The 26,412-nt window shown below is 39.1% G+C and overlaps 1 protein-coding gene across 1 annotated transcript in view; it reads right to left on the reverse strand.

Moving 5' to 3' along the window:
- MRPS28 (mitochondrial ribosomal protein S28) overlaps window positions 1-26,412 on the reverse strand; it is a 102,491-nt gene that overhangs the window by 64,665 nt on the left and 11,414 nt on the right. The window contains exon 2 of the mRNA XM_055546343.1: window positions 21,077-21,258. Within this exon, the coding sequence (XP_055402318.1) occupies window positions 21,077-21,258 (182 nt within the window). The remainder of the gene's footprint in view (window positions 1-21,076; window positions 21,259-26,412) is intronic.

Below are 26,412 nucleotides of genomic sequence, written 5' to 3' on the forward strand. Positions count from 1 at the left end.
CATTAATTATATCTAACACTCATCATATACATAGGTCAGGAAGACACTACAATCTCAAAAAGATAAATTAGCTCAGCAAAGAAACTGACAATTTATAAAAAATGGAAATACTATTAATAAATAAACCTATGAAATGTTCAATCGGTTTGCATAAGCCTGAAAAATATTAATAAGCTTTGTGTGTGTGTTAGTCACTCAGTCATGTCCAATGCTTGTGACCCCACAGACTGTAGCCCACCAGTCTCCTCTGTCCATCGGATTTTCCATACAGGAACACTAGAATGGGTTGCCATTCCCTTCTCCAGGGGATCTTCCCAACCCAGGGTTTGAACCTGGGTCTCCTGCACTGCAAGCAGATTCTTTACAGTCTGAAGTACCAAGAAAGGTCAACTTATTTCCATTAATCTTTCTTCAGGAAATAGTCCTAGAAGTCTTACCCTCAAAGATGTTCACAGTTGGGCCACTTACAAGAGTTAAAACAGCAGAAACAACCTACATGTCTAATAAACAGGACTGCTTAAAGAAAGTGTGCTTTATTAGGTGATATATAAAGCATTCTTCATAATGAAAAAGGCTGTACTACAAAATTAAGTGAGAAACTTGTGATTCAAAATTATACCAGGAGATTAAAATCATATACAAATAAGATGAAAACCTGTATCTAATGAAAAGACTGAAAGGAAATTCACCAAAATGACTGGCGGATCTATGAAGGGTTTTTTGTTGTTGTTGTTGTTGTTGTTGTGCCTGTCACTTTAGCAGTTTTTTGGGTTTTTTTTTTTTGAGGTATAACTGACCATATAACATATTATATATATATATTTTCATATATTATATTTTTTTTTGAGGTATAACTGACAATATAACACTGTATTCGGGCTTCCCTGGTGGCTCAGAGGGTAAAGCATCTGCCTACAATGTGGGAAGCCTGGGTTTGATCCCTGGGTCGGGAAGATCCCCTGGAGAAGGAAATGGCAACCCACTCTGGTCCTCTTGCCTGGAAAAATCCCATGGATGGAGAAACCTGGTAGGCTACAGTCCATGGGGTCACAGTCAGACACAACTAAGCAACTTCACTTTCACTTTTCATAACATATTAGTTTCAGCTTGAACAACATTATGTTTCAATATTTGTATATATTGTGAACTGATCAACACCATTAAGTCTAGTTAACACTCATCACCATACATAGTTAAATAATTGAACCTAAGAATTTTTCAAATTTTCCTACTTGGGAATTTCCCATAGCTTTTTTATGAGACTGCATTACTTTCATAAGTTGAAACAAAAAGAAAAAATTAACAATAGAAATTCCAACGTAAGTGCAATTTTAGTAGTTTGGCATGATCAATGGAGATAATTAGCTTTGACACTGCAGTGATCAATATATAGAATAAATAAATGAATTAAAGCTTTAATCTAAAATGAAGGAACCAACAGATTCAATTGAATTTGGTTTGGTCAGTAGCATATTTTTAAACAAGAGTATACAGAAGTATACTTAAAGAGTATACTTAAACAAGAGTATACAGAAAAATGGGAAAGACCAATAAGCTATCAATTTTCAGTGTAGAAGGACACAGTATTGGATATTTACAATGATAGATGTACACTTTTTTCTACTTTCCTTTTTTAATAATAAAAACACTGTTTAATTGTCCAATGACAGAAATCAAAAGGATAAACTATGGTTTATACTTAATAATGTTTCTTTATTATTTCACAAAAGCTTACTGCAACAAAAATGTTCAAATGTAAAAAGTGATACCTAGAGGCATTTTTTTCCTGGAGGAGGGCATGGCAACGCACTCCAATATTCTTGTCTGGAGAATCCAGCGGACAGAGGAGCCTGGCAGGCTACAGTCCATAAGGTCACAAAGAGTCAGATGTGACTGAAACGACTTAGCATATATGCATGCAGAGGTATTTTTTATTTGATAAACATGTTATTAAATATTTTAAAAGAAATGGAATGATCTGTTCTAAGTGAACAGACTGCTAAGGATTCTATCCTCCCAACACATCGTGCAACAGGTTGGGCTCCAACCCAAACCCTACCGTGTACTAGTTCACTGATTGCAGAAGTCGCCTTACTTCTCTAGGCTTAGTCTCCTTGCCTACAAAATGTGAATAATGCTGCCTGGCTCAAAATACTACTGCACCTTATCCTTTTATCTCTACAAAATTCAATGCAACTTATCTCAAATATTAAAAAGACAAAATAAAAGCGTAAGCTATGGTTATGTATTTGAGGGCTGAATCAAGAATTAGGATTATGACCTTCATTTCACCCACTATTCATCCCACCCCCATCTCTGAAAAAACAAAACAAATAAATAAATATGCAGTTTCCAAGAATTGTGACATAATTTCATTCCAGAAAATGAAATCAGTGGATAACCACCCCTTAGGAAATGTGCACAGAACAAACTCATTTACCATGAGTTAAAACATAATAATTAGAACGGAAAGAGGCAAAACCTTATTACGTTAGTGATGTATTGAATATTATGGGTGTTTTTTTACTACAGAAAGTTGAAAAATGTTATCAGAAATTTCCTGAAATAAACATAAGTTGATAATCATATCTAATAGAAAATCACTCAATCGTTAATTTTTGGTTTATGTTTTATTTGAAAATAGGGAGGGACAAATAATTCATACCTTCAAAATTCAGCCAGCCTAAAAAGGTAAGTAATTTTTATTCTGAAAAACACAAAATTTTGAGAAGAAAAACTGTGCCTGTATACAGATGTTGGAAAATGGTTCTTCAAATTGTTTGTGAGGATGTCTTAATTCTTAGAGGCAGAACTGGAGAAATAAGCTTTGGAGCAAGACACAGCTGGATTAGGTGCTTCCCTGGTGGCTCAGTGGTAAAGAATCCCCCTGCAGGAGCTGTAGGAGCTGCAGGTTTTTTTCCTGGGTTGGGAAGATCCCCTGGAGGAGGGCATGGCAGTCCATTCCAGTATTCTTGACTGGAGAATCCCATGAACAGAGGAGCCTGGTGGTCTACAGTCAATGAGCTGGCAGAGAGTCAGATGCGACTGAGCACATACACACATACACCTGGTTTAGAATACCAGCTCTGCCATTGAACAGCTGTTGGAGCTTCAGGAAGATCCTCTGCAGGAGGGCACGGCAACCCACTCTAGTATTCTTCCCTGGGAAACCCCACACACAGAGAAGCCTGGTGGGCCGCAGTCCATGGGGTCGCAAAGAGTTGGACACAACTGAAGTGACTTAGCATGCACAGGCAAAGCTGCCTGGCCCTCTGGCTAGATAAGAGAAGAGTAATTCCCCTCCCCTATTCCCTTGCAGCACATCACAGTGAAAAGATTACACGCTGGTTTTCAGAGTTTTCTCTGCAGTTAGGGAGGAGCCATGAGGTCTGATCAAGGAAAAGTGAAGTCGCTCAGTCGTGTCCGACTCTTTGCGACCCCGTGGACTGTAACCTACCAGGCTCCTCAACCCACAGAATTTTCCAGGCAAGAATACTGGAGTGGGTTGCCATTTCCTTCTCCAGGGGATCTTCCTGACCCAGGGATCGAACCTGGGTCTCCCACATTACAGGCAGACGCTTTAGCGTCTGAGCCACCAGGGAAAGGTAGGCTGAAATCTGGAAGAGATTGCTAAGAAAGGTTTTGTTTTCCTGATAAAAGAGGCAGAGAAACTGACTCTACCCTCCCTGACTCTCTTCCTCTCTTGAACACAAGACATGTAGCCCAGGGGAATCAGCAGCCTTTCTGTACCTGTGATGCAAGAAGAAGGCGATGCTAATGTCAAACAGCTGAAGCCACCCCAGAAACCACCAGCATCCAGGATTCTTATGCAAGAAAAGTAAGTCTCTTATTTGTTTAATCCACAAGTTTGTAAGGTTTCTGCTAAGTATAACTGATAAACCTAAATGATTTGGAAAGCCACTTAATTCTGTGAGGCTCACTTTCTTCCTCTGTAAATATGAGAGTTGAGATATGTATGTAAAGTATTGTTATCTGTTTGACCTGTGGAAAAGGTAACGTCAGCTGTTCATGAGGATGATGACCACCTTATTTAATTCTCACCCAAACCAATTGGACTAATCATCTCATTCATCCATTTTAAAGGCAACAAAACTGAGGGTCCATGAAGTTAATCACCTTGACCAAGATTACACAATTAGTAAGTTGAAGAGCCAGGATTCAAGTTCAGGAATTCTTATTTCAGGGCCACTGGACCTAAACCACTATGATGCTAAGTAAAGTGACTCAACACAGTAAGAGCTAAAGCTAGTAACTGCTGGCTATAATGATTATGATAATGTTAGACAACTATGAAGACAAGAACAGATACATCCTAATTTTCATTCTGGAAAATAATAAATTCTCATTAATTCAACATTAATTTCATTTTTCTGCTTAAAATTAGGATGACTCATTCTTTATTGAAACAGGAATACATAGCACTCATCATTGAAGGCAATTTTGTTCCTTTATAATACAAAAAGGGAACTAATAATAGTGAATCGTGTGTACATGTGTGGTAAGTCATGTCTGACTCTTTGCAACCCCATGGACTGTAGCCCATCAGGTTCCTCTGTCCATGTGATTTTCAAGGCAAGAATACTGGAGTGGGTTGCCATTTCCTCCTCCAGGGGATCTTCCCAACCCAGGAAACAATCGAACCTGCATCTCCTGCGGCTCCAGCATTGGTAGGCATATTCTTTGCCACTGTGCCACTTAGGAAGCCCAATAACAGTATATGCCAACCCAAACTTGCAATACCTAATGTGAGCTAAATGCTTTTGTGACTCTTGTCTAACAAAAAGGTAAGCAATGACTGTTTATAGTGAACATCTACAAGACACTATATCAGATATTCTTAAATTATTTTTGCCAAAAGGGAGATTTCATAAGCCAGTGCTAAAGTTAGGAAGTGGCTGCTGCTGTTAGCGATCATCAATGTCATCACCACCATCAGTTACATACCTAGAACTTATATCAAACTAGCACATACTCAGCTTTAGGTACCACTTTGGGAACCTTTTCCTTCAAACTCCAGAAAGTTTTCTTTGGTGAAATAAATGAAACCAACTTTTAAAAAATTCATGCTGAAGGTATAGTATTTGGAAAACAAGCAAAATTCAAAATTAAAGTTTCTAAAAAAAATAAATAAATAAAATAAAGTTTCTAAATAAATTACATTCAAGAAATAGGCAGGCTAAAATATTTCCAGTTGCAATTAGGAAAAGATATTTAGTTTCTGGAACAGATTGAGACTTTAAGAGTTTATGTTTAGCTGTTAACATTCAAAAATAGTTTGGCATATGCCTTTCCAGTAAATAAAAAATAAAGGTGAAGGCTAAAACTAAATGATGGTGAGTAAAATAGAAGTTTTGAGGTGATGTTAATTCAAGTAAAAATGTTAAGTCTCAAAATACATACCTTCACAGCAACATATTTTGGAAGCCAGATAAATTTCAATCATATATTCCACTTGGGAAGACGGATAGCTCTCTCCACTACATATCATAACAAATACTCGATAACCACATTTTCAAAGAAGGACTGTATATTTTAAATGCCTTCAAGGAAAATACATCAAGGAAAGAATCATTTGCTTAATAAATTAAAAAATGACACAGGCAACAGCATAAAATCCACATGAAAATTATAATATGTTCAATCAGTACTAATTAAGGGTCTAATTATACCTATTCATAGCTAATTTGCATTTTTAAAAGGAACACAAAGTATTCTATTTTAGGTCCAAAATTAAGGTTCTGAAATAAAATTTTAGAGGAAATCTAACTGTAGTATACTTATGGAAAAAAATCTGTTCTTAAAAATTAAAACAAGTGAAAAGCAAAGCATCATATTTTCAAGTACAGGACTATGTTGAACCTGAATTTACCAAATGAAAGAAGTAATACATATAAACTGATACATTTATAGTGTCATTTATAGGCTTTTAAGAGGGCTTCCCAGGAGCTCAGTGGTAAAGAATCCACCTGCCCATGCAAGAGATGCGGAAGACATGGGTTCAACCCCTGAGGGTTGAATCTCCAGGGGAAATCTCCAGGAAGATTTCCTGGAGAAGGAAATGACAACCCACTCTGGTATTCTTGCCTGAAAAATCCCATGGGCAGAAGAGCTTGGGGGGCTACATTACTTGCAATTGCAAAGAGTCGAACACAAGTGAGCACTATAGTCTTTTAAAGTATTTTTCAATTATTATAATGCTGGGATTTTTTAAAATAGGAGAGCTCCAATCCACTGCTTTTTGAACAATTCTCTTGGTTAAAATAGAGCTTCCCAGGTGTCGGAGTGGGAAAGAATCTATCTGCCAATTCAGGAGCCACAGGTTCCATCCCTGGGTTGGGAAAAACCTCTGGAGGAGGAAATGGCAACCCCTCCAGTGTTCTTTCCTGGAAAACCCCATGGACAGAGGAGCCTGCTGGGCTACAGTCCATGGGGTGATAAAAGTCAGACATGACTGAGAGAGTGAGCATGCCTGGCTAAATTAACCTAGGCTTAAATTCTGGGGTTCAGTTCAGTTCAGTCACTCAGTCATGTCAGACTCCTCTCGATCCCATGGACTTCAGCATGCCAGGCTTCCCTGTCCATCACCAACTCTGAGAGCTTGCTCAAACCCATGTCCGTTGAGTGGGTGATGCGATCCAACCATCTCATCCTCTGTCGTCCCCTTCTCCTCCTGCCCTTAATCTTTCTCAGCATCAGGGTCTTTTCTAGTAAATCAGTTCTTCGCATGAGGTGGCCAAAGTATTGGAGTTTCAGCTTTAGCATCAGTCCTTCCAATCAGTCCTGAATATTCAGGACTGATTTCCTTTAGGATGGACTGGTTGGATCTCCTTGCAGTCCAAGGGACACACAAGAGCCTTACCAACAGTTCGAAAGCAATTCTTCGGCGTTCAGCTTTCTTTATGGTCTAACTCTCACATCCATACATGACTACTGGAAAAACCAGAGCTTTGACTAGATGGACCTTTGTTGGCAAAGTAACGTCTCTGCTGTTTAATATGCTGTCTAGGTGGGTCATAGCTTTCCTTCCAAGGAGCAAGCATCTTTTAATTTCAAGGCTGCAGTCACCATCAGCAGTGATTTTGGAACCCCAAAAAATAAAGTCTCTCACTGTTTCCATTGTTTCCCTATCTATTTGCCATGAAGCGATGGGACTGGATGCCATGATCTTAGTTTTCTGAATGCTGAGTTTAAGCCAACTTTTTAACTCTCCTCTTTCACTCTCATCAAGAGGCTCTTTAGTTGTTCTTTGCTTTCTGCCACATAGACATTACCAGATGGTCAATAACCAACTGAAATCAGATTGATTATATTCTTTGCAGCCAAAGATAGAGAAGCGCTATACAATAAGCAAAAACAAGACCAGGAGCTGACTGTGGCTCAGATCATGAACTCCTTATTGCAAAATACAGACTTAAACTGAAGAAAGAAGGGAAAACCACTAGACCATGCAGGTATGACCTAAATCAAATCCCTTATGATTATACAGTGGAAGTGAGAAATAGATTAAAGGGATTAGATCTGACAGACACAGTGCCTGAAGAACTATGGATGGAGGTTCGTGACATTGTACAGGAGGCAGGGATCAAGATCATCCGCAAGAAAAAGAAATACAAAAAGGCAAAATGGTTGTCTGAGGAGCCCTTACAAGTAGCTGAGAAAAGAAGAAAAGTGAAAAGCAAAGGAGAAAAGGAAAGATATACCCATTTGAATGCAGAGTTCCAAAGAATAGCATGGAGAGATAAGAAAGCCTTCCTCAGCGATCAATGCAAAGAAATAGAGGAAAACAACAGAATGGGAAAGACTAGAGATCTCTTCAAGAAAATTAGAGATACCAAGGGAACATTTCATGCAAAGATGAGCACAATAAAGGACAGAAATGCTATGGACCTAACAGGAGCAGAAAATATTAAGAAGAGATGGCAAGAATACACAGAAGAACTGTACAAAAAAGATCTTAATGACTCAGATAACCACAATGGTGTGATCACTCACCTAGAGCCAGACATCCTGGAATGCGAAGTCAAGTGGGCCTTAGGAAGCATCATTACGAACAAAGCTAGTGGAGGTGATGGGAATTCCAGTTGAGCTATTTCAAGTCCTAAAAGATGATGCTGTGAAAGTGCTGCACTCAATATGCCAGCAAATTTGAAAAACTCAGCAGTGGCCACAGGACTGGAAAAGGTCAGTTTTCATTCCAATCCCAAAGAAAGGCAATGCCAAAAAATGTTCAAACTACTGCACAATTGCACTCATCTCACAAGCTAGCAAAATAATGCTCAAAATTCTCCAAGCCAAGTTTCAACAGTACGTGAACAGTGAACTTCCAGATGTTCAAGCTGGATTTAGAAAAGGCAGAGAAACCAGAGATCAAATTGCCAACATCCGTTGGATCACTGAAAAAGCAAGAGCGTTCCAGAAAAACATCTACTTCTGCTTTATTGACTATGCCAAAGCCTTTGACTGTGTGAATCACAACAAACCGTGGAAAATTCTTCAAGAGACGGGAATACCAGACTACCTCACCTGCCTCCTGAGAAATCTGTATGCAGGACAAGAAGCAACAGTTAGAACTGGACATGGAAGAACAGACTGGTTCCAAATGGGAAAGGAGTATTGTCACCCTGCTTATTTAACTACTATGCAGAGTACATCATGCAAAATGCTAGACTAGATGAAGCACAAGCTGGAATCAAGATTGCCAGAAGAAAGATCAATAACCTCAGATATGCAGAGGACACAACTCCACCCTTATGGCAGAGAGTGAAGAAGAACCAAAGAGCCTCTTGATAAAAGTGAAAGAGGAGAATGAAAAAGTTGGCTTAAAACTCTGGAGTAAAAGTGCTTTTACTGTACATACTGATTGTCAGAGGATTAGAGCCAAAGGCTTTTTGCCCTCCACACGTGTTCTTCCTGACACTTGCCCTGCTATCAACTTCCCTACACATTCCAAAAACCAGAGTATCTCCTTCCTATCATTTTTATTCTCTAAAATTTTAGAAAGCAGTTTTAGAGGAATGAAAAAAAAAAAAGAACAAGGAAAGAAGGAGAACCAAGATAAGGAGGTATATGACAATTTCAGAAATGAAAATGGTCCACAGACAGTACTGAACACTACGGAGAGCTTCAGCAAAGATAACTGGGCAGAGGGCCAGAAGGTCACTGATGCATTTAAGAGGGAGCTTTTAGTTAGCACTTGGCAAGGGCCGAGTCAGGTGGGCTGAGCTGAGGAAGAAATGAAATGTAGAAAATAAGGGCAATCTGGGAGACAGGGAGGAAGAGAACAGTTTGAAGGGTAAAATGTTTCAAATTTTATCACATTTTCTAGAAAAGATAATATCAGAGAAAATTTAAAGTAGAGAATAGGAAAGCCAGGGAGGACTAAGTTGAATTAATATGATATTTCAGATATTCAACTATTTTTTTTTACTCTAAAAAGTAGCAATTTCATATAGATTAAACTAATGTATGAACTTAATTTCAATAACGAAGGAGCTAAAGCGATCTGCTAAGGAGGTAGAAGAGAGGAACAAGAGGACTAAGAGTAAAAAAGGTAAAGTAACAAGGACTCTACCAGAAATAAATGAAAGCATTTTCAGAACTCTGCTTAAAGTCCTACAATATGATCCTATGCTGAAAACACCTGGCAAGGTTGTTATCCTCTAAAAGGATCCCACCTGCTAGTTCTACCTTTGCATTTACTTCACTTTTAGAAACAAAGCTACTGAACTCTAACAGGATGCCCGAACCTGAACACTGCAAGATTTCTTTTGGGGGGGAAAAAAAATCACTCTCGCTTAATGTGCACTGATGTGCACTTAAAGCTGCACTGATGCTGTTGCCTTTGTTTTTTGTTTTTTTGCTGATACAGAAGATATAGAAACTTAGAGCCCAATATGAAAAGCAGAGACATTACTTTGCCAACAAAGGTCCGTAGAGTCAAAGCTATGGTATTTCCAGTACTCATGTATGGAGGTGAGAGTTGGATTATAAACAAAGCTGAGCACCAAAGAAATGATGCTTTCAAACTGTGGTGTTGGAGAAGACTCCTGAGAGTCCCTTGGACTGCAAGGAGATCCAACCAGTCAATCCTAAAGGGAATCACTCCTGAATATTCATTGGAAGGACTGATGCTAAAGCTGAAGCTCTAATACTTTAGCTGCCTGATGTGAAGAACGGACTCATTGGAAAAGACTCTGATGCTGGGAAAGATTGAAGGCAAAAGGAGAAGTGGATGGCAGAGGATGAGATGGTTAGATAGTATCACCAACCTGATGGACTTGAGTCTGAGCAAGTTCTGGGAGTTGGTGATGGACAGGGAAGCCTGGCATGCTGCAGTCTATAGGGTCGCAAAGAGTCAGACACGACTGACCGACTGAATTGATGAAGTTGCTAATTTCAGGTCTACTGTTTTTCTATATCCTAATTTCTCATAAATACAGCTGCAAATAGCCAAATATCTACAGAATAACCACATATCTAAAACCAAGCTCCATGCCCTGCCCTATGAAGAGCAACTCTATCCAATTTTCCTTTTGCTGTGACCTCCATCTTTCTAGTCACCTGGGCTGGTACCAGTCAGCAAAACCTATCAGTCAACTTCTTCGAACAGTCTCTCCTAACTTTCCTTTCCCATTTTTTCTTGCTCTAGTCCAACCAGTAGTCAGCCCGTCTGGATATCTATGATAGTCTCAGAACTGGCCTTGCCTATCTATCTCCCATATCACTACCAGTGTGTTATCCAAAAACACCAGTCCCCAAACTCAGCTCCTTTGTATCTCCACCATCATAAATTTTCATCTTGAAATTCAGTTTTCTGTAAGGAACCTTGACTGTCTAGTAAAGCAAATATTTCATTGTTGTATTTTAGTCATTAAGTCATGTCCAACTATTTGTGACCCCATGGACTGTTGCCCACCAGGCTCCTCTGTCCATGAGATTTCCCAGGCAAGAATACTGGAGTGGGCTGCCATTTCCTTTTCTAGGTGATCTTCCTGATGGAAGGACTGAACCCATGTCTCCTGCTTAATAGGTGGATTCTTTACCACTGCGCCATCTGGTAAGCCCAAATATTTCATTACTCCTTAAAATTTCATCCAAGCCATGGGCTCTTGACCCATGATAATTTTAAAAATGTACACATGCTATGTTCATACCTCCCTCTAAAAGTGGGGACTAACTCCTCAGCCACTGAGTGTGGGCTGGGCTTACTGACTTACTTCTAATGAAGAGAATATGGCAGAAATGACAATGTCTGACTAGGTCATAAAGGAAATCACAACCACTTCCAAGGTCTCTCTTAATCACTCAGGGGAGAGCTAACTGTTATGCAGTGAGGACACTCAAGGAGCCCTGGAGAAGTCCATGTGGTAAGGCCTAAGGCCTCCTGCCCACAGCCAGCACTAACTTGCCAGGCATGTGAGGCAGCCACTTTGGAAGCAAAATCTCCAGCCCTAGTTAAGCCTTCAGATGACTGCAGCCTGGCTGCATCTTAAGCTTCATCTTAAATGAAGCTCATAATAACCTTGAGCCAGGATGGTCTAGCAAAGATACTCATAAGTTCCTGACTCACAGCAATTGCATGAGATAATAAATGTTTATTGCCTTAATCCATTAAGTTATTGAGTAATATGTTACATAGATGGAGAAGACAGGCTTATTCTCAATTCTGTGCCATTGCTCATGCCATCTCCTCCACCACTGTCCTCTCATTATCCATCTTCCAATGCCCCTTCCCCTACCCTTCAGATTCAAGCCAAAGTTTCATCTCCGTGAGGAGCCCCCTTCTTTTTTTTCATAAAACCACTTCAACTCTTCCTTCTCCAGTTCTACTTTGAACACTTCTATGCTTAATCACATCATTCATTTAGGCATTCACTCATATATTCCTGTGTTACTGGGCTATATGCATCTTTCCTCTTAAAGACATCATACAGTTCTTCTAAACTGCATTCAGCACACTGTAATTAAGATACTCAACATCTGCTGAGAAAATTAGCAAGTCACACATACACGCGCACCCTGGAAGTGCATTTGATGAGTACGTATAAAGTAGAGGTAAACAATATGGACTTAGAGCTAACAGTCTCTCCTCTCTGCTTATTTACTAGCTGCTGTCCTTGGGTAAGTTACTTAAAATCTCTGTAAGCCTTTATTTCTTCAGTGCTTTTTAATAAGGATTCTAACAGTATCTATTTTAGTATCTACTTAATCAAAAGATGTTTAAAAAAACACATGCAAATCTCTGAGCAAAGTGCCTGGCACAGAGTGTTCAACAAATGTTAGTTATTATTGCTTGTATTATTAACCACAAATGACAAAGGACATGTTGAAATTCTGGGTTCCTGAAAGTCTCTAGATGTTATCAAGTGGCAATTTAAATTAATATGAAATTCTACAAACTAAAACAGGATTCACAATTTCTATTAAGATAACTTAATTTTTCTAAAATCTACTTTTAAGTCAATAGAACTACAGCCTGAACCAATTGTACAAGTGCAGCCTAGACTTTTTATCCTTGTTGTCCTAATAGGATATTAACTTCAAAGCTTTTGTGGGAACACTTAATTGCTTGCATTCCTTAACAAGTAGCCACCTAAGGAGTTTCCAGATTCACTTTTAACCTTTACAGTCCTGAGAAAGAATATAAGGCAAACTTACGAGACATTTAAATTTACACAGTCTCTGGGTTGATACAGCTGCATGTATGTGAATAAGCCACAAAAAGTAAATGAATTTTGTACATCAATCAAAATAGAATCCAATAGAAAAAAAAAATCAAAATAAAAGAACACTGCTATACCATATACCTGAGGGGACGTGGGTGGGAAACTATAATGTTATTCATTAAAAAAAATTTTTATTGTGGTATAATTGACATTTGCTATTATATTAGTTTCAGGGGTACAACATAATGATTCACTATTTCTGTATATTGTGAAAAGGTCTCCACAAGTCCAGTTAACATCCATCACCATAAACAGTAACAAATGCAACTTTTTGTGATGAGAACTTTTAAGATTACTCTCTAAACAACTTTCAAATATGCAACACAGTATTATTAACTGTAGTAACCATGTGGTACATTTTATCTCCATGACTTATTTATTTTATAACTGGAAGTTTGTAGCTTTTGACCACCTTCTCCATTTCACCCACCCTGCAACCTCTGACAACCACCAATCCATTCCCTGTATCTATGAGGCCTGTCCCCTGTCTTTTTTTGTGTGTGACTAATGTTATTCAGAGTTGGAATTACATATGTTTCATGAACTCAGATCATTCCTAAGCTATTTTATAATTTACATATATTCTTAACCATTTCCTAAAAAATAATCGAAGCTGTGTTGAGAAAACCTAATAGAATGATTTTCAATAACCATTCTATTTAAAAACAAGCTTACTTTTTAACTGTGAACCAAGTCCTCTGGAATAAAAAGAGCTACTTAATTTAAATTGTTATTTTCTCTTTCCCCCTACCAATATACCTTGAAAACTTTAGTTTTTGAAACATTCAGTATCCATTCCACTCTTTATGTGACCCTATACATCACACAACCTGAAATAGAAACAAAGACTGCAAAATTAGCTTGTTTATTACACCTCAGTGTCAAACAAAAGTACAAATAATATTCAGTGCATGTGCTAGTTACCTTAGAACTGCCAATCATGCTTGTTTTGAAACCTTTTGATTTTCAGAGCTGTCAATCTTGTGTGTTGTAAGAGAGAAGTGTGTAGAAATAATGCTTTAAGAGATGCAATCTTCATGAAGCATGAATAAATCAATGGACTTTACTCATAAAATTGAATCTTAGGATTTGACAGTAAGGTATACAATTCTCACAAAAAAATAAAAATATAAATTAATGAAATTAATTTATTTAAAATTAATTAATTTAATTTTAAAAATATAAATTAATGAAATAAAAAAGAGAATAAGGCTCTTTAACCAAAAAGGTAAGCATGGTTCAGCCATAAGGATTTGATATTTCAGTAAAAAAGAGGAATGTTCTTTAACTGATACTAATCAGAAGTATTATAACCATCGAGTGGGAAAGGGAGAATCAAACTAATCTAAATCTGGACATTAAAAAAAATTTTTTTGAAGCAGGCGAAAGTATCAATATAAATTCTCCACTTCCCCAATACAACTCAATTTTCTATTTACCTATTCATTCGTGTCTAAAATCAAACACCATCAGAAGCTTTGCCCTCTGACTTGCAAGCCACAATTAGTCACCAACACCTGTTTCTTCTATCTCCTAAATTACTACTAAAAATCTCCTTTCTTGACCCCTAGACTTAATTCACAGAGAAGGCAATGGCACCCCACTCCAGTACTCTTGCCTGGAAAATCCATGGATGGAGGAGCCTGGTGGGCTGCAGTCGCTATGAGTCGGACACGACTGAGTGACTTCACTTTCAGTTTTCACTTTCATGCATTGGAGAAGGAAATGGCAACCCACCCCAGTGTTCTTGCCTGGAGAATCCCAGGGATGGGGGAGCCTGGTGGGCTGCCATCTATGGGGTTGCACAGAGTCGGACACGACTGAAGTGACTCAGCAGCAGCAGCAGTAGCAGCAGACTTAATTCACATTCTTGTTATTTCTTTCCAGAAGCTTCCTTACTGGCCTCTCTAACTCTGGTTTCATTCTTCTAATACATACTCCACATCACAGCCAGAATGATCTCACTGAAACACAGTGTGGTCCCTATTACCTATCAGGATATTTTCATATCTTTACCACTTTCAGAGTAAAGCCTCAATGTTTGAAAATGATACATAAACTCCTTAAGGATCTGGCTCCTGCCCATGTCCCTGATCTCCCAATTCACTTCTCCTAAACTTAAGCCAACTAAGCCACTTGAGTTCTCTCTCACTGAAAACTTTGGCAAGTACAGCTCCCTCTCATTTTCTGCACTTTGTATCTCCTATCCCCCCTCTACAACTCAGTTCAACTGCTAGTTCCTCTGGGAAACTGTCTCTGACACAAGCTGACTCCATCATTGATCCCCTCTTTTCCATGCCGTTAGGGTACAGTAAATAAAACTTGACACGATACTATGTGTATTGGTTTACATCTCTATCCCCGAGAAGAATCACAAACTCCCTGAACACTGGGAATGTCTTTCATCTGTACATCACTAACATAAAACAAGAAGTGGTGCACAATAGCTGCTCATTAAATGTTTGCTGACTCAGTGAAAAATTATACTATGGCCTATTTGTTTAAAAATAAGGTTAATAAACAGAGAAGGCAATGGCACCCCACTCCAGTACTCTTGCCTGGAGAATCCCATGGACGGAGGAGCCTGGTAGGCTGCAGTCCATGAGGTCGCTAAGAGTCGGACATGACTGAGCGACTTCACTTTCACTTTTCACTCTCATGCATTGGAAAAGGAAATGACAACCCACTCCAGTGTTCTTGCCTGGAGAATCCCAGGGACGGGGGAGCCTAGTGGGCTGCCGTCTATGGGGTCACACAGAGTCGGACACGACTGAAGCAACTTAGCAGCAGCAGCAAGGTTAATAAAATCAGCAACTTAGTTCTTAAGATTAATAAAATGTATTATGGGTACATTCCAAGCCAACCAAACTAATCAATGCCATAAAGCAATACTTTGCACAAGGGCTTCCCTTGTGGCTCAGCTGGTAAAGAATCCGCCTGCAATGCGGGAGACCTGGGTTCGATCCTTGGGTTGGGAAGATCCCCTGGAGAAGGGAAAGGCTACCCACTCCAGTATTCTGGGCTGGAGAATTCCATGGACTCTACAGTCCATGGGATCACAGAGTCGGACCCGACTGAGTGACTTTCACTTCACTCACTGTAAGAACTGGCACCATCTCAAGTGATATTTGAGATCCAATAATCCCATCCTATTTTCACTACTGTTCGTACTAGAGGTGTTAAAGTCTCAACCACGACAACTGCTCCTGTCCAAGACACTCAGTACCTTGATTGATTCAACAAACACTTTTCTGATATGTGACCGTCCCTATCAAGGGCTTCAGTGAACAGGTTAGTCAACATAGGGGCCAGACCCCGACCTGGTTACATGTCACTGATCAGGAAGTTAGTTATCTGGTGACATCAAGTCTCCACAGAACTCGGTGAGAATTAAGCAGGGGAGCTTAGAAGTGGTCAAGATACACATCGACATTCGCGTACTAAAGCACATACACTTTACTTACTTAAGAGGCTGCTAGGTCCTTACTCAAACTCTAGTTGTCTTATTTTAAGCACAATTTTGATGACTGATTTCCCAGGCATCAGAATATTAGAAGAAAATTAGGAAGTGTAAGAAAGCTAAAAATGCAGACACGAATACAAATAGAAAAAGAAACATGACACCCAAAGGTGAAACACAAAAACTACAAAACTGGAGGGTTACATGGCTGAGGAACAATAATTCTATATATTTAAGTTGTGATACAATACAGAAATTAATGTTCATAATTATGACCTTAGGTCATCAAAACAAAGACAAACAAGTTAAACAATTTTAGGTCTAATAAGGTTCAAGAAAACAAATGATACATTTTATAAAATGAATCAATTAAAAATTGCATTATACATAGAGAGTCAACTTTCTACCCTTTGCAAAATAAACTTTTTTGAAATATGTCTTTCCCAAATAACAAGAGGCATGCTGACTCTAAGCTACTTATCATTGTCAGACATTAACTAGTTCCTGTGACTACAGGATTCACCACAATCATGATTCACAGCCATTCCAAAACAAAGCCTGGACCTGCTGGCCATTAGATTATTGGTGGTAATACTACCCAAACACACTGTACCATGGACACCATAACCCAGGATATTAGAACTGACTACCTACCAGTCTTTAACAGACCTCTAAAGAGATTCACTACCATACTGCTTTCAAGGTCCCTGGTATTAAGCTGGTTCGTATGTCAGACTATTTTAAGGAAGTTTCTATAACACTTTAGTACTAATAGCTACATGCTGTAGGATTTAGAAAGCAGCACAGCAAAGTGAAAGAACATTCCTGAGTGATGGATACACACAGCCCTAGGCTTTAATCCCTGCCTTGTTAATTACACCTGTGTGACTGCAGCGCCTTGTTTATGCTCAGAGACTTACTTTCGTTTTGGAAATGGGGATAATATCTTCTACTGCCTATGCTTCTTGTGCAGAACAAATCAGATAATGTACATAAGGTGCCAACATACGTTTTAAAAAGCCTGGCCATCAGGATTATCAGATATAGAAATGAAATGATCTTAATCCACACTAGGACAAATTTTGTGAGATTGTGTGCTGTATTAATAACACACAAATGTTTAAAGGGAAAAGTGCTTTATATTTTTAAGTCAGAGTAGAAGTCCCCTGACTCATAGATTGGTTTATGGAAAAGTAGGTCAAAGTGAGGACTCCATAAAACAAGTATACACATAAACTGTAGAGATATTAACTTAGCAATTAATGCAAATATTCTGAGAGGGGGCCAGGCCTTCTTACTGAGAAGAGGTCCACTCACTGGAGCTCTGCACTGATCTCCTCAAACAAATAATATCTATACTGCAAAGTCTGGGATTGCCAGAGTCAATTTAAACTAACCCAGGGACAGAAAGAACTGCCGCCCCCATTTCAATCTTTATAGTTTACTTAAACTAATTCAATAGCAATTTTAGTTTAAAAAGATTCCCTTATGGTGCCTTTCTAAAACATTAAAATTAGCTTTCATAAGAACAAAGACCCTTTCGAAACTCCTATTTTATTAATTTATGTAATAATCAAATAAATTATTTAGCAATAATATAAATGGGTTTGGGAATAAACACAACTAGCTTTTGCTAAATATATACTTCAACTGAATGAAGCAAAAATGCCCAGCTATGGTACAGAACTATTAGTTTCTAATTGTCTAAGTGCTGATATCATCCTAAAGCAGATCAGTCCTGGGTGTTCATTGGAAGGACTGATGTTGAAGCTGAAACTCCAATATACTTTGGCCACCTGATGCGGAGAGCTGACTCATTTGAAAAGACCCTGATGCTGGGAAAGATTGAGGGCAGGAGGAGAAGGGGACGACAGAAGATGAGATGGTTGGATGGCATCACCGACTCAATGGACATGAGTTTGGGTGAACTCTGGGAGTTGGTGATAGACAGGGAGGCCTGGCGTGCTGCGGTTCATGGGGTCGCAAAGAGTTGGACACAACTGAGCGACTGAACTGAACTGAACTGAAGTGCTGGTATGGGTTAATGGGTTTTATAGAAGAAAATCTTGATTAAATTTAAGAAGTCAGTTAATTCAATGATAACTGCCAAAAAAGTTAATGCCAGGGTCATTTTGATTTGCTATAATCTGACTTCTGATTCCAAGTCATAAACTGATGTTTAAAAAACAAAATGGAGACACGTGTACCCGAATGTTCATCACAGCACTGTTTATAATAGCCAGGACATGGAAGCAACCTAGATGTCCATCAGCAGATGAATGGATAAGAAAGCTGTGGTACATATACACAATGGAGTATTACTCAGCCATTAAAAAGAATACATTTGAATCAGTTCTAATGAGGTGGATGAAACTGGAGCCTATTATACAAAGTGAAGTAAGCCAGAAAGAAAAACACCAATACAGTATACTAATGCACATATATGGAATTTAGAAAGATGGTAACAATAATCCTGTATGCAAGACAGCAAAAGAGACACAGATGTATAAGATGTGTATAAGATGTATGAGACAGCAAAAGAAACACAGATGTATAAGAACAGTCTTTTGGACTCTGTGGGAGAGGGAGAGGGGGGATGATTTGGGAGAATGGCATTGAAACATGTATAATATCATATAAGAAACGAACTGCCAGTCCAGGTTCGATGCAGGATACAGGATGTGTGGGGCTGGTGCACTGGGATGACCCAGAGGGATGGTACAGGGAGGGAGGTGGGAGGGGGGTTCAGGATGGGGAACATGTGTACACCCATGGTGGATTCATGCTGATGTATGGCAAAACCAATACAATATTGTAAAGTAATTAGCCTCCAATTAAAATAAATAAATTTATATTAAAAAAATATAAAAATATAAAACAAAATGATTAAAACTTTTGAGGCTGGTACTGTAAGAGTTAGGCCCCAACCACACTGCCAAAATTTCTGAATAATATGTCTACTTTGCAACTCACTCAAAGTAGATCACACCACTATTATTCATGCCTAAATACTATACTTAATATTCTAAATATTACTATTAATGCAATGCCTTTCCAGACTTAATTTTTCTTTTAAAGTGTTTTTCGAACTTTTTTTGTATGATAGAAATACTCACCACCACTCCCTTCAACACCTTAAACAAGACGTTACCAGAACTGTAATATATAAAAACAGTGAAAGCAGAGCTGCTCTGAAATAGGACCTAACTGCCCCCTTTTCTCCCAGAGCACTCTCTGAAGCCTTTTTGCATAACTTTATCTGATTCAATGGATATGAACCTGGGCAAACTCTGGGAGATGGTGAGGGTCAGGGAAGCCTGGCATGCTGCAGTCTATAGGGTCGCAAAGAGTCGGACATGACTTGGCAACTGAATAACAACATGCTTCTTGGGACAAAAACTGAAAATTTGTTCTTTTAAACAATAATCAGACATTAATATTAAAACAAAAAAAGCTACAGAACTTATTAAAAGGCTGTAATTTAGCTAATTAGAATATTCAGTTAACCAAAACAATTTGGGATCCTTATCAGTTGTTTATCACTTTTTTTAAAAAGAAGCATTCTGGTGGCATTTTAAACATTTAGCAATAGAAGTAAGGGTCAAAGGTCTTCTCTGATTACTGTTATCTTCTACTCACTGACCATCTTGTCATCATATTACCTCTTCTTACTCATTTAATTACCAATTTTTAAAACTGATTTGTGCACTAGTTTATTATCTATTCTCCATTCTCCCAAGAGAGTAAGTTCCCCCAACTTCATGGAAGCAGAGCTAATCTGTCTTGTTTATGAGCCCTTATAAACAGTGTCTGCCAAACTGAAGAGATCCTAAACTCTTGGGTACTGTTAGCAAGAGCAAGAGCTGATCATTTTTCATTAATAGAAAATATATCAGTAATTTGCAAATGAAGTACCTCTTTATTTCATGTAAAGAAATTCTTTCTTCTCCTCCCTACAACTGATAAGCTTTAGATCATGCCACCATGGATGCCACCCAGTTGAACTGGCCATACTTATTCTTACAAGTTGACCTAATGTGAAGCCAGACCAGCAGGTATTAGCTTTATAAAAAGATGCATTTTATATATAAGTCTGCTGAATTATGAATATTTTACCTGCTCAGCCAAATTTATTATAAACTGGCAAATGCCAGTGATATACATGTTTCTTTATGTTTGTATATATTAAAAATTTATAGAAAAAATTCATTTCCATCTTGCTGACTACTGTTTTCCAATCTCAGAGTTTTAGTTCTGCATCTCTGTTCCCTCTTTATATTCTACTCCCAGGTCTCCCACCTTAGTGGTTTTCATAAGGCATATTTATATTCACAATTATCTTTATCTACAAAGACTATAAACAGAATGAATTCTGTTCAAATAATAGGAAAAATGGTAATCCAGAGAGCAGATGCAAAACAGGAAGAAAAAAATATGATAAAGAATCAGAATTTGGTACAATAAGAGAAAAGAACATAAAGAAAGAAAAATCAGAGGTTTCTCTTGAAAGGCAGATGGAGACTGTGAAAAAGAAGAGGCACAAAAGTTACACACACAATGGGTTGAACAGCATGTATTATTTACTCCAAAGATGGTTTTAATTGTATGATGTGGAACGGTTTATTATCAGGATGGACATTCAAATCTTCTCCAAAACTGATCTCACTGCTTTGAGAAGACATGAATCTAGCCTAACTTGACTAATATAACATGATGTGAACTTGGCCTACGTGGACTAACTGGCATGATGAAGAGAAATAATCCTATTTTTTATCTTTTCAAAAAATCACCACTTAAAGTCCAACAATACTTTTGAGATATCTCAACTTTTATGCACACTTTTAAAGCATCTGGAAAGGATTCTACTTACTCTCCATCCACTTCCGGTCTTTTACATACACAATGAAACTTGCCGCCAAAATCTATATAAAGATCGTTCTCCACGATATGAAAGATTCGCCCAATGACTATTTTATCCTTTGCAGGTCCCATCTGTGTAAGAGGAGAATGTCTCAGCATAGATGCGAAGGATTCCACATTTTTCGGAGAGCCCTAAAATATGAAAAGAGACATTGATACGTATGTAATTCAATGCAAAGGTATAATATGGTAAGCACAGTGACAGCTTCCGTGCCCACGCAGCCACAACCTCTTGGCTTCTCTGGTGACTCGGACGGTAAAGAATCTGCCTGCATTGCAGGAGACCAGGGTTCAATCACTGGGTTGGGAAGATCCCCTGGAGAAGGGAATGCCAACCCACTCCAGTATTCTGGGAAATCTCATGGACAGAGGAGCCTGGAGCGGTCGCAAAGATTCAGACACGATTGAGCAACTAACACACATACATACAGAGTAATAGCTTACAGGGGAAGTTTTTAAAAGTCAATTTGCTGTATATTTGTTTTGCAGCAATAATAAAAACACTGAAATAAAATCTTGCTTTAAAAAGTCAGGTACACTCTTCAGCTTCCTCCTCATTCTTTTCCTCCTTGAAGAGCCAGAGAAAAGCAGGCATCTGTGCTTGGGTGGAGATGTGGTGGCCCCGGGTGCAATCTGGAAGGTGAGCAGGTAAGAACCGTCCTTAGACAAAGCCTCAGGCCTGGGGTGAGGAGCGGGTGAGGTGAGTATGCACGAAGGGTATCCAAGAAGGTAACTGGCTTCATTCCTATATGCTGTGCTTAGTCACTCAGTCGTGTCTGACTCTTTGTGACCCCACAGACTGTAGCCCTCCAGACTCCTCTGTCCATGGAATTCTCCAGGCAAGAATACTGGAGTGGGTTGCCATGCTCTCCGCCAGGCGATCTTCCCAACCCAGGGATCGAACCCAGGTCTCCCTCACTGCAGGTGTTCTTTACTGTCTGAGCCAGCAGGGAAGTCCTCATTCCTATATGACTATCTGCAAAAAAAAAAAAAAAAAAATGCCTTTGAATACAGGTTAATGAAAGTGACTATAGTTTTAACACAAATTTAAATAAACATTAAGATAAAAATTATTATGGGTCATATAATTAGTAGTCTGAATTAGCATTCTTGTTACATAATATTTTTAAATGACCTGACTTTAATTTTAACATTATATTTTAACGCTGTAATTTTCTTTTCCTAAAATAAAATTTTAAAGGAAAGACAGCTTTAACTGTTTTGTGTTACTCATTTCTAGAAGTTGTTTTACATACTGAATTTATTTGAAGTAGGGTTGCATATATAATACAGGGCGATTACTTCTTTTTTTTTTTTAACTTACGAAAATTTTTTTCCAAACACATGCTTTTTCAGAAATCCATGAGTACAGATTTGTGTGCCTTCTACTTATCTTTGGTGGAGAAGGCAATGGCAACCCACTCCAGTACTCTTGCCTGGAAAATCCCATGGACGGAGGAGCCTGGTGGGCTGCCATCTATGGGGTCATACAGAGTCAGACACAACTGAAGCAACTTGGCAGCAGCACTCATCTTTGGGCTTCCCTGGGGCTCTTTAGTAGAGAATTCACCTGCCACTGCAGGAGACACAGGTTCAATCCCTGGGTAGGGAGGATCCCCTGGAAAAGGAAATGGCAACCCACTTCTTTATTTTTTCATCTATTTTTTGGGGGTGGAGGTATTACTTAAATTTTTTTAATATATAAAACATATGTGCATTGATGAGTGGTCATTTAGCCACGCCCAGTTCTTTGTGACCCAAAAGACTGTAGCCCACCAGGCTCCTCTGTTCATGGAATTTTCCAGGCAAGACTACTGCAGTGAGTTGCCATTTTCTTCTCTAGGGGATCTTCTCGACCTAAGGATCGAACACTCATCTCCTGTGTCTCTTGCAATGGCAGGGGGATTCTTTACCACTGAGCCACCTGGGAAGCCCATAAAGAATATGCATAAATTAGTATGTATAAAACTATCATGCATATGAAGATATTTAATATACAGCTTGGAATCAGAGGAAGCAGGAGATAGCAGTGAGTGCAGGCACCTCCTTTCACACATGAATACCGTATCTGCTACTCACTACCACGTGACAGGCTGAAAAGTGATTTTAAATACAAGTTGCTTCAAAAGATGGAAAGTAGAAACATGACTAAAAAACTTAAAAGGAAGCAAACAGTACAGCAGAATAATAAATATTCAGGAAATTGGGTTCTATGAGTAACTCAGCCACTAAATAGCTAAACATCTTGACTGTCACTTAACCTCTCTGGATCTGTCTTCTCACTTGTTAATGAAAAGGTTGGCTACCTCTCAAGTTTAGGAGTAGGAATTCTTAAATATTCTACAATATAAAATGGTTTTAGAAAGTAATAAACTGTTGAAAGGGGAAGACAAATCCTACCCAGCTCCCTCTTTTAACACAAACAGTAACAAAAATAATGAAATGGTATATGTACCTTACTTCATATTAGTTAACAAGAAAAACATTTTTACATGTGTCTTCTCTGACAGGTAAATTAAAAATTACTTCCTTCTATTAACTGTACTACAACAACTTCAGTTTCTTCAATCCTAACCAATAAATGCTATGCTCATAACAAAGTTCTTTTAGTAAAATTAATGGAGTAGTGGTTCAAGATGGCACAGAGGAACCTTAACATTTTTCTCTCCCTCCCTCTGAAATTCCATTCAGTGATGGTAAAGAAAGAAAGTGAAAGTTGCTCAGCTGTGTCTGACTCTTTGCGACCCCAAGGCTTCTCCAGGCCAGAATACTGGACTGGGTAGCCGTTCTCTTCTCCAGGGGATCTTCCCAACCTAGGGATGAAACCCAGGTCTCCTGCTTTGCAGGCACATTCTTCACCTGCTGAGCCCTCAGGGAAGCCCAAGAATAATGCAGTGGGTAGCCTATCCCTTCTCTAGCGGATCTTCTCAACCCCGGAATTGAACCAGGGTCTCCTGCATTGCAGGCAGATTCTTTACCAGCTGAGCTCCTAGGGAAACCCAATGATGGTAAAAGAATGAACAAAAAAATTACAAACTGCCAATATTAAAGAGAACAGAATGGAGACAAAAAGTATGCAAGAAATTTAAATTACCTTCTAGTGGACCAAAAGCATGCAGAAGGGTGATAACTAGTGAAGGAGAGTGAAGGAAACTGCAGCTAAAAATACACAGAAGGAAGAACCTATGAAAATAAGCCAATCTATTCTGAAGAATCCCATAAAGGCACAGGACTCCATCATGCCAGGAATTATAGAAAGCTGGAATGAGAAGCGAGGCTGAAAGCAAGTGGAATAATTAAAAGAATATAGTCAGGGAAGGCAATTTTCTGTCTAGCACAGAACATTTGACAGAAAGGCCAAGTGCACCACACCTAGAAATAAGGTGTTTATTGCCCTGGCAAAATAAATACATTTTTTCTCTTCTCTAAAAAACATATAATTAAATAAATAAATGTTCTAGAGAAATAAGTCTGGAGGGCTGATTATGCAGCAACAGGTAACTCAGTCCATCAGGAAAGAAAAGAATCAAAATGACAGCTGTCTGGCAAGGCATGAGCAGTGGTAAGGCCTGGAGTAGGAGCACAGGCTCCTCAAGGCTCTGAGGTTGGACTGTGTGGCTTAAGTCCTGATGGTCCACTCACCTGCTCTGTGATTGGGGCAATGCACTTAGACTCTCTGTGCTACTGTTTACTCACATATAAAAGGGGATTAATAATTATGCCTATTTCACAGGGCTGTTATGAGGATTAAATAAATAAATAGCCACATGTAAAGCTCTCAAAATATGCCTCTGGTAGGACCATCACCCCCTAAAATGTAGCTTAAAAAAAAGCTAATCAATTCATTATAGACCCAGTCATCACTGGGGCTTCCTGGGTGGCTCAGATGTTAAAAGAATCTGCCTGCAATGCAGGAGACCCAGGTTTGATCCCTGGGTTGGAAAGATCCCCTGGAGGAGGGCATGGCAACCCACTCCAGTATTCTTGCCTAGAGAACCCCACGGACAGAGGAACCTGACAGGCTACAGTTTAAAGGGTTGCAAAGAGTCAGACACAACTGAAGCAACTTAGCACTCATGCACAGGCAGAGATTCAGATACAATATATTAGCCTAAGTGGCTGGAAGAGGCTTTTAATAGCTTGCTTGGTGGACTGAATGAAACCTGGACCCAATGACAGACTATACTAGATGAAGTTGAAATACCAGAACTTCCTTAGTATACCATTGAGAAAGGTGTTCAAAGGCTAGAAGAAAATATAACGTTAGGATGGATTTATTATTTATGATCTGTTCACCACCTCTTATTATGGCCCCAGCAGGATCTATAAGATACATACTTTACCAAGACTAAGAGAAACACCTTTGAGAAGGGAGTCCCAGCATTTCTGAGGGCCATGTGGTAGCTGTTCTCCATAGGCCAGGACTAACAGTGAGAACCGCTGCCAACAAGAGCTCCCTGAACTCAATGGGAAAATGAGATCCTTTAGCGGCAGGAGTCAGGTCAGCACTTCTTAGCCAACAACATGATGGGCATGGTTATCATAATGCTGCAGAGCCTAACAACCTGTAGAGTTTTCTGGTACTGGCTGGTTGGTTATGGTGTCCTTAGAAATAAAATAGATGGGAAAACTCTAATTCTAGAGAACAAAAGTCTGATTTGAATCACCACATATGAAACTCACGGCCCCTCAACCAATTCCCTTGAACCAATTCCCAGACATCAAGCTTTTCAAATGAAAAGGAGGTCGTGTCCCCTTGCGGAAGGATGCTATTACCAAACCCGAAATCTGGACCACCAGTCTTCCTTCCAGCTTTCCCAAAGGGGTCTGTGGCTATTTACCAGAACTGAGGGAGGAGAAATTAGCAGACTTTTCAGAGATAATCTGAACTGACACTAACTCTTCCAGAACAAATTCAGTGCCAGTCAGAACAAGGGCTTATGGAGATTGCGTGATAAATGGAGATTTAGCTCAGATCTACCTCATGAATCTGCTCTATGGTTATTCTCCCTAGAATGCACAACTGGAACATGTATAGTCAGCCACTGGCAGCATCTCCACACCGGTTCCTTGGTCTGTGGAGTGAAGGCTATTAGAGTAGGAATGGCCAAGTGAGAACTTCCGCTACCTACCAAAGGAGTAAGTCAAAGGCAAAATACCACCCTCCTAGGGCACTGCAGCAGTCAGCACCTCTGTCAAGGACCTGGAAGATGCAGGGTGGTGACTCCTACCACATTCGCATTCAACTTGCCTATGAGGCCCTGAAGAAAACAGGTCTTCCAGAAG

Source organism: Bubalus kerabau, chromosome 14, assembly GCF_029407905.1.
Source record: "Bubalus kerabau isolate K-KA32 ecotype Philippines breed swamp buffalo chromosome 14, PCC_UOA_SB_1v2, whole genome shotgun sequence".
Taxonomy (NCBI): domain Eukaryota; kingdom Metazoa; phylum Chordata; class Mammalia; order Artiodactyla; family Bovidae; genus Bubalus; species Bubalus kerabau.